An 8,787-nucleotide genomic window follows, 5' to 3' on the forward strand; every position below is an offset into this window, starting at 1 on the left:
GGCAAAATTAAGAGACACCTGCTATCAGATGGGAGGCGGATAAATTTCTAGAACATTCCACCAGTCACCCAAAAAACAAATTCAGGAAATAAAGAACTGGAGACTTGTAGTAAATGTTTCATTGGTCATGATGATCAAAAGATGATGGTTAACACACACACACACACACACACGCACCTCATTCCTCCTGCTGCTAGGCAGAGCGGCATGTCTGCCTTGCACTGCTCTGGCTGGGCTTCTTATCCTGTGGGCCCTGCAGCCACGGCCCCTCAGGACTCTGCCCATCATTCACCCTGAACTTCCACTGCCCCGGGTTCTCATCTTCCCTCAGCACGGTGCCTGGAGGCTGCTCTTCCAGGCAGAGCTGTGAAAATCGGAGGCCTTGGTCGGCTGAGTCTGCAGTGGGTAGTGTCGCAATGTCCGTGACTTCTTCTCCTTTTCCAAACTCTCCTTCTCTCCCCTCTCCCACCCCATCATTGTTCCCCAGAAACAAATAGGATGGCTTCACTGGTCAATTCTTTACATGTACAAACACCAAAAGCAGAGGAAACGCCCCTGGGCCACCCCCCTCCCCCCAAACCCCAGCGCTGGGAGAGCAGCCGGCGGGCGAGGCTGCTGGACCGCGAGCTGCGGACTGTCCGGCTGTCCTGGAAACTTCGTTGGCCTCTGGGCTTTACCTGGAGGCCTCTTCCTTCAGCTCCTTGTTTTTCCGCACCTCCTCCGCGTGCTTGTCCTGGGAAGAAAGGGAGGAACAGGGCAGGTCACACAGGCTGCCCGGGGCCTAAAGGAAGGCAGAGGGGAGAGAGAAGGGCAGCAAAGGATGGCCATCAGGAACAGCGGAGCAGTGTCAGCCGAGGCGTCCTGGGAGGGGCAGAAGGCGGCAGGTGAGTGAGCCCAGGGACTGGTGGGTCCCAGCCTCCCTCACAGGGCCCCCAGCCTCTTCCCCCTCCTCTGGCTACTGTGACAGCTGGACTGGAGGCTTGGCTTGACTTACTACAGGAGCCGCTGGGGTAGCTTGTGCGGGAGGAGCCCGCAGGAGAGCAAGCCCCACCTACAAGTCACCAGCCTGCGACACCTGCCTGAATTCCTGGTCCATCCCCTTAGTGCTTATTGCCCACACCCCTCCGCCTCTCCACCGGCTTTCTTACACTTAGGGTAAGAGAGCCTTCATTTGAAATCCAGCCCAAAGGCAGGCCCCGCCCTCTGCGGCCCACCAGCTGCGTGGCCAGCTGCATGTCAGGCTGCGTGGCCTCAGCCGACTCCTCCAGGTGGGCCACGTTCTCTGATCAGGGAGGGGCCTGGAGGGCGGCTCTGGCACCTCCGGAGCTCTGTGATGGCAGCGTCCACCTGCAGGGCTGCGTCCTGCCTTTGGCAGGTGCTGGGTAAATGACCCCCTTTCCAGTCCCTGGTATAATCACGTTCAAATGGCAGAATTGACCTGAAGTAGACCCACTGAGGCAGCCCAGGCTCCCAAGCTAGACCTTAATCTAGAGCTCTGTCCCTAGAGAGGCCCTGGAACTTCCCATGGGTTGGAGGCAGAGAGCAGTGTAGCTCAAGCAGTGGTTCTCAAGCTCCGCCATGTGTCAGCAGCATCACCTGGGAGCCTCTGTGGTCCCCAGAGACCAACCCTAGAAAGCCATGGTTGTAGTTCTGTGGCAGGGTCCAAGTATGTGTAGTTTTAAACTTTGCACCAAATAATTCCGGTGTAGACCATTGGTGACCCAAAGACTGGTCCAGAAGGTTTTCCCTCCCCACCTGCTGTCTCCTCCAGTGAAAAAAGGTGAGTGGGATCAAGGTCCCAGAGAAAGGTGCCCTCTCAAATGTCTGTGCTGGCACCTTGCTGCCTGGAGTCTACCTTACCTCCACAGCTCATGTTCCCCAGTGTGAACCTTTCCAATTGCTTCTCAGGTGAGCTCCCGGGCCCTGGGTTTCCAGCCTCCCTTTCCTTGTCTCCAAAGGCCCTCTCAGTGACGAAAGCCTAGTGACACAATGGTGGGCTCTTCTCCCTAACACAGGCAAGCAAAGAGCCACCTGGACCCAGAGCCGAAGCACTGGCTTCTTAGTCCCAACTCTACCCGTGTTAGCTGTGTCACCCAGCGCAAGTCATCTGACTCTGACTGGTTTGCTCATCTGCCTCAAGGATAATGCCTGTTCTGCTTACCACCGTGGACTTGGGAGGACAGTAGTATAATGAGACAGAAGTGTTTGCAAACAGTCTTTCAAAATCTCTATCACGGGACCAGCCTCAATTATTTGTTTTGGACTTGGCCTCTGAGCCCATGCCCCCTCCTATTCTGACTGCAGATTTTTATTTTTTCTTCCAGAGTTTGTCTCGAGTCACCCCTTATTAATTGGGGAAGCCTGAAATCAGACCCAGATTGCTTCCCGCCCACAGGGTACTTGCTGCCCCTCATAGGAGAGCATCAGAGTGAGGGGCTGGCACGTGCTGACCAGAGCCAGGGCCTGCACAATGTACAGATCCCTGGAGAAGAAACCAGATCTTTCCAGTACAGTTTCTAGGTGGATGGGCGGGAAGGAGTGGGGACCACGCTGCTCACCATGGGACGAGGCCACCGATCGGGTCCCGGGAGTCACCGGGCAGCAGGCGGCTCCTGGAAATAAAACACAGAGCTGGAGCTTCCCAGGAGCTGCAGGAGAAACTGGGGCGGCCTTGAGACTCAGGAAATGAGGCCAGCATGTTCTCCAGCGCAGCACGGGCTGTTATCCTGCTGACACGGGGGACCAACCCCAGTCTCTCACATTTCTCATATTCAGGTGACACCGTTTGGTTTATGGACAAATAGCATCCTCGTGGAAAGAACCTGAGACTCACTTGGTCCACATCGAAAGGTCTGGAGAGAATTGTTTCCTGCTCAATGGGCGACTCAGCTTGTCCTACCTTGGACTTCAGAGTCAGCAACTTTCATTAGATCAGTTCATTCAAGGATGAAGCCCGGAATGCACAGCCATGTGTCTGTCCCTACTCCCTTGCCTTAAACAAGCTTTCTCCATTTAATGAAGGATACAAGGTCCCTAAGACAATGAGAATTTTTAGTTGTGTTATTGCAGAAAATCCCCTGAGGAAACCCAGAGCTTGGTTTGTGTTTCTTGCCTGTAACTTTCCAAAGCATCCCATTGGAGCTCTAAGGATCCTGCCTAACAGAACTATTTCCATTCCTGCTGAGGCTGCTTCCTCCTGAAACATATGTAGGTCCAAATACACTTGCCATGGAAGGAAGGCAGAGCACCCCAGGAGCCTCCTTTGGAATCCAGGACCATTTACCTTCTCTTGCAGCCGTTCCAACATGGCGGCAAGGTGGGCCTCCCGGTTCTCCTTATTGGATTCCATCTTCTGGGCCAGTTTTTCCTTCGCCATCTTGATGAAGTTGTTGTTTTCCTCAATGGCTTTTTGGATCACCTCTCGCTCATGCTCTCGTTTCTCTGCTAGGTGCTTCAGGAGTTCAGCTTCCTGGTACTGAGGAAGCACAAAGGGAGAGAAAGGCCCTTCAGGGTAAAATCCAGACTTTACCGCCTTGGATTAAGAGTTCAGCACTCAGGACACATGCCTGCCTCACTGAGCTTGCTTTCCCACCTGTGAGCAGGAAGCAGGGACCTTCCCGCACCCTCCCACCACCTGCAGAGCTTCCCACAGCCCTTGATGTTTCTCAGCTTTGTTCTAAATATCCTCAGGACCATCACCACCATCATATGAATTAATTAATTCACAAACACTAGATGATCTCATACTAAGTTCCAGGTATTATTCTAGCACACTAGGAAAGAAAGAAAAGGTCTATTAGAAATAAGAAATACCACCTAGGTACCCTTCAACAGATAATGGGTTAAAAAAATATGGTGTATATATACAATGGAATATCACTCATCCTTAAAGAAAAATGAAATTATGGCATTTGCAGGTGAATGGGTGGAGCTGGAGAATATCATGCTAAGCGAAATAAGCCAATCCCCAAAAAATCAAAAGCCGAATGTTTTCTCTGATATGTAGATGCTAATTCACAATGAGGGGGTTAAGAAAGAATAGAGTTATTTTAGATTATGTATAGGGGAATGAAGAGAGAGGAGGGGGTATGGGGGTAAGAAAGAAAATAGAATGAATCAGACATTATTACCCTACGTACATATATAACTATATGACCAGTGTGAGTCTACATCATGGACATGAGAAATTATACTCCATTATATATGATGTATCAAAGTACATACTACTGTCATGGACAACTAATTAGAACAAATTAAACATTTAAAAAATACATACATAAAACTCAGACTAACATGTGAGAAGAGCCTTTAAGAGTGGAGAGGAAGTGCCCCAGGAGTTCCAAAGAGGAAAGGATTGTTTTCTGCTGAAGGATGAAGAAGAGCTTATACCAAGATGGCATCAGAGTTGAGCCATGAGCATCAATAGAGAACCCAGAAGGCCTACTGAGGAAAGGCACCATGGCCTTGTCCCCTCCCTCCCAGTGAAGAAATTCTTACCTTAAATCCCTAACATTTTTTACTGTGTTACTCTTATCACTCATATAAGGCCACCTCTGGGAGACAAGTGGCACAGTGCGTTGTCCTCCTAACCAAGCTGTGAGCTCCTGCAGGACGGGAGCCCTCACTTCTTTCTTTCCCTTAGTGGAGCCTCTTCCTCTGCCCTGTCCCCGGGAGGCCCTGTCTAGATATGACCTTACCCCATCTCAGGGCCACCACCCGTCTTCTCCAGCTCCCTCCTGCCCATGCTAAGATGGAGCAAAGAAAGAAAGGGGAGCATTTACCTTCCTTCGTTCCTCGGCCGCTTCTAGTTTCTTCTGGATCTCTTCCAGTGATGGGTCTCGCCGCCGGGGAAGGGAGGCATTGAACTCGGGCACCCCATCAAAGGAAGGTGGCTTCAGGATGACCTCGAAGGACTGGCCCGAGGTGCATTTGTTCAGTTCAATGACTTCCATGTCCGAGATGACGCACCAGTTCAGGTCCACTGTGTCTGCTGCAGGATGAGAGCCAGGGCTGCTTACCTGCTCAAGAAAGGCTGGGCCCCCCTGAAGCATGCACACGGACCGGAAGAGCTGGGTCCCCGTGGCAAACCAGCGGCCAGGGGCCTGGTTCTGTCCTGAGCACTGCTACCTAAGGTCAGAGGGCTGATAGGGCCCAAGGTCCATAGCCACAGTGAGGCCCCAGGCTCCTCAAGTAGGGCCCTGGGGACATGTGATGTCTGACACCAGCCACAGCAACAGCAGCTGCCTTGGCTTCTGCCTCTACCACCAGCCTCCTCCGAGGGTTAGCTCTTGCGCCCATTGTCCTTGCTGGTGACAGACAGTGGTGCATTTTACCCACTGCCCCCCCAGGCCCCTCCTCGTCCCGCTACCCACTGACCGCTGGGCTGTGGACCCTGACTCCTCCTACCCTGTTCTCTTCTTTCTGTCCAGTCAGCACTGTCTTTCCGCTGGCTTTGACCTTTCCTCCTACACTGTCTCCCACACCAGCCTAGACAGAAAAGACAATCCCAGGTCATCCAAACCCGCCGTCTCCTACTGCCAGGCCAACCCCACCCCTTCCTCTCAACAGGAAATAGGAGGTGACCTGTCCCCCACACCCAGCAGGAGACCCTGGACCTCCAGTGTCTGGGAACCATCTCTGACACTGGCCCCGAGCAGTGCAGCCACACAGCCCAGGCAGGAAGCCCTCTTCCCACGTCCAGACTCTTGGACATCTCCTCCTTCCCTAGGAGACCCCTCAACCACCCCGTGTCCCCTCTTCCCTTCTGGTTTGTTCCCGAGGGTGGACTCTCTGCCTGGTTCCCCTTGGCGTTGTTTGTTCAAGAAATGAACAAAGGTGAAGCTAAGAGGGAGTGCTCTAGGGGGGGCCTGATTCAGAGCCCAGCTGCCATCTAGTGCCCCAGGCTGGACCCCTGCAGCTTGGACCCTGGCATTCTGGGTAGGAGCATGTGCACGGCAAGGAGAATTTCATGAAAAGGGGGCTGAGGACTGCACCCCCATGCACAGGAGGAGCCTCTACTCCTTTCTTCCCCAACTGAGTCCTCACTGACCTTCATATTTGTAAGATGACTTATTCAGAGGGTCAGCCAGGAAGCAGGAGCAGAACAGGGACACCAATGGGAGCTCCTTCATCTTCTCCTTGTAGGCTGCGGAAACATCCGGCAGGTGAAGTTGGGGACCCTGGCTGGCCTCAGAGACCCACGTCCCCATGAGTTGGCCTGGAGTTCACCCAAGCCACCTGCATCCACTCCTCCCACATCTGGAGCCACCTCTTTAGGATTCTGGCGTGTGATTCAGCCCCTCATCTGTCCCCCTCCAGAGCACCCAGTGGCCCCATCTGTCCTCCAGTATTTCTCCCCTCCTAGCACCAAATGCCAGGCACCCTCAGGTATAGACCCCAAGCACCACCACCAGCCCCAGCTTGACCCCGGGACCCAGCTTTCTGTCTCCCCGCGCCCACCCTGGATGGGCCACTTCTTTGGCACTGGGATGTAGGAAATCCATGCTCCATTCTACCAGAAGCACTGGGTAGTGCCACACAAAGGGTGGAGAAGAAGACAGGACAGGGAGTCTTCACTGTCCCTCTGCTCCACACCTTTGCTGGGTGCTAAGTGGGGCTGCTCCTCCTGACCTTCCCAGCACAGTGGCCAAAGCCAGCGTGGCTGGTGTCCATGAGGCAGGAGTGTATCTCCACCACCAACAACTCCCTCTGTGTTTGGAGGTCACAGTTCAGAGCCGCCCGGGCCACAGGGGTGACCCCTGTCCGTCCCTCCCCAGTTCCCTGGAGCTAGTGGACATGCTTTTGTGCCTGGCATTCTCAGGCCTTCTCAGCAGCAGCCTGCCCAGCACAGAGCCAGGTGCTCTTCCCTCGTTTTCTTTCACCATTGAAAACATAAGTGACTGCAGAAATACCACATGGGCATTTGAAAAACTTTAAAAGAAAAAATACACCGATGAGCAAAAGGAAGAAAAACTTCAATGATGATCCCACCCACCACTCGGGGACTGAGAGGGTCAGGAGCCACCACGGTGGGGCAAAGGCTGGGACGAGAAAGAAAAGCCCTTCCTCCTCATGGGAGGCATCTCCATGCTCTACCCCTGTGCTCTCTTCCCAGGCCTGTGGTTAGATCCGCTAAAAGCACAGAGGCAGAATGTTTGCACAAGAAGAAATTGTTACTAGGGGGAGAGGGGGGTGGCCAAAAAACTCTAATTGCACTTATTTTTATTCACTTTCAAAGTCATTACTTTGGGGCCAGGTGTACTGGTGCGTGTTCGGTAATCCCAGCGACTTCAGAGGCTAAGGCCAGAAAATCACAAGTTCAAGGCCACCCTTGGCAAGTTTGTGAGATCTTGCCTCAAAATAGAATATTAAAAAGGGGCTGGATATGTAGCAGTGACACCACACCCTGGGTTCAATCTTCAATACCACACACACACACACACACACACACACACACAAATAAATAAATAATTTTTTTAAAAATCACTGATTTGGGAGATGGCACAGCTGGGCAACACATTATTAGTTTCCCACTAGTGTGGTGGTGGGTTAGCTGACAGCCGAGTTTAGGTGATGATGTTGGCCTGCATTACTTTTCAGAACTTGAAGGCCTCTTTTCATATTACGTGTGTCTCCTTTTCTGCTTAACTTTGGGGTCAGATTCTACTTGGCCCTTCAAGTAGACACATCTCTGTGCATCCATAAATCATTATGTGCAGAGGAATAGCTCATGCTTCCGGGCCATGTGGGGACCTACCTGCGAGGGTCATTTTTGCTGGGATCTGGTGGCTGATCTGACTGAAAGTCACAGAAGGCGTCTCTCACCAGCTCAGGACACGGTCAAACCCTGAAACAAAGAAGAAATAGTTTACCACTGATAGATGATCAGCCTAAGGAGGGTCTCTATACAACTGCACAGGAACCTCGGGGGTACTGCACTTGCTGTCACCTCTAGGCCCTCTTTCCACCAGCTCTCACTTCCCCAAACACCCACCCTCTTCCGCATCACTGGGTCAGGTTCAAGCACTAATGCCAATGTCGCCGTGGGCTTCCTTGTCTCGAGGCTTGAGTGCGAACTTGAGTTTCCCAAACCCCTGTGAACAAGGGGTGTTCCTCTGTCTCCCTGGGCAGCTCAGTGGCCTTCCCAAGGCAAGGATGGTGGTGAGAGGCCAGTCTCCAGTAGGAATTGCCTAGAGGTATTTTGAAAAATAACCACCCCTCTGAACTTCTGTCTCCACACCCCACCTGTCTCCAGCCAGCTCCGACACGGGGTGAGAGGGAATTGGACAGAGATGTTAAAACCTTTTCAAGATGGCCTCTCTCTTGCCCGCCCTCCAAGAACCACTGGCCCAGGCCCTCCCTGACCCCACTAAAAACACCCCTGGGCCACGAAAAGAGAAGGATCAAGGCCCAGTGTCATCACACTTGGTTGATGCAGAGACAAAAGTGGACTTGTGGGGGCTTTGTGGGAGCCAAAGATGGGGCTCCCTACTCAGCATGAGGCCAGGGGAGCCAGGGAGGGACCCTGGACAGAGCATAAGGGACAGGTCAGAATCTGGCGAAGAGGGCATTCTGCCAGAGAACTGCTCAGGCCAGGGTCAGGGTGAAAAAGCTCAGTGTTCTGGGGCTCCCTTGAGCTGGTTGGTGCTGGAGCAGAAGGTGAGAAGGAGGCGGGACAGGAAAGGAGGTGGGAGGAGCAGCGAAGGCACTGCCTGGAGCTCACTCAAGACAGGAATGGCAGCTCTGGAGAGTGCTGTCACCCAGGCCGCTCCATCTTTGACCACAGGT

The 8,787-nt window shown here is 53.0% G+C and overlaps 1 protein-coding gene across 7 annotated transcripts; it reads right to left on the reverse strand.

Annotated features, from left to right (window-relative positions):
- Nucleotides 1-673: 673 nt before the first annotated feature.
- On the reverse strand, nt 674-7,818 carry Stmn4 (stathmin 4). Of its 7 annotated transcripts, none has more exons than XM_027927152.2 (6): nt 7,757-7,818; nt 6,050-6,145; nt 5,407-5,487; nt 4,782-4,990; nt 3,284-3,475; nt 674-733 (listed from the first exon to the last, which is right to left on the reverse strand). In XM_027927152.2, the coding sequence occupies exons 1-6, from the start codon at nt 7,767-7,769 to the stop codon at nt 674-676; spliced, it is 651 nt and encodes a 216-aa protein (XP_027782953.1). In that variant the 5' UTR covers nt 7,770-7,818. The 7 variants fall into 7 exon arrangements, with proteins under 7 accessions (XP_027782953.1, XP_027782956.1, XP_027782954.1 ...); XM_027927154.2 differs by lacking the exon at nt 674-733 and adding an exon at nt 2,592-2,612; XM_027927155.2 differs by lacking the exon at nt 5,407-5,487 and having other exon boundaries at nt 4,782-4,987.
- Nucleotides 7,819-8,787: the final 969 nt, after the last annotated feature.

Source organism: Marmota flaviventris, chromosome 3 (genome assembly GCF_047511675.1).
Source record: "Marmota flaviventris isolate mMarFla1 chromosome 3, mMarFla1.hap1, whole genome shotgun sequence".
Classification (NCBI taxonomy): domain Eukaryota; kingdom Metazoa; phylum Chordata; class Mammalia; order Rodentia; family Sciuridae; genus Marmota; species Marmota flaviventris.

Excerpts from the sequence above, each read along its gene's own strand:
- Stmn4 (XM_027927152.2), bottom strand. Across the intron at positions 5,488-6,049 it reads GTCATCTTACAAATATGAAG|GCTGGTGTGGGAGACAGTGT; the intron begins GTCAGTGAGGAC and ends TTTTCTGTCTAG. Across the intron at positions 3,476-4,781 it reads CGGCCGAGGAACGAAGGAAG|TACCAGGAAGCTGAACTCCT; the intron begins GTAAATGCTCCC and ends GTGCTTCCTCAG.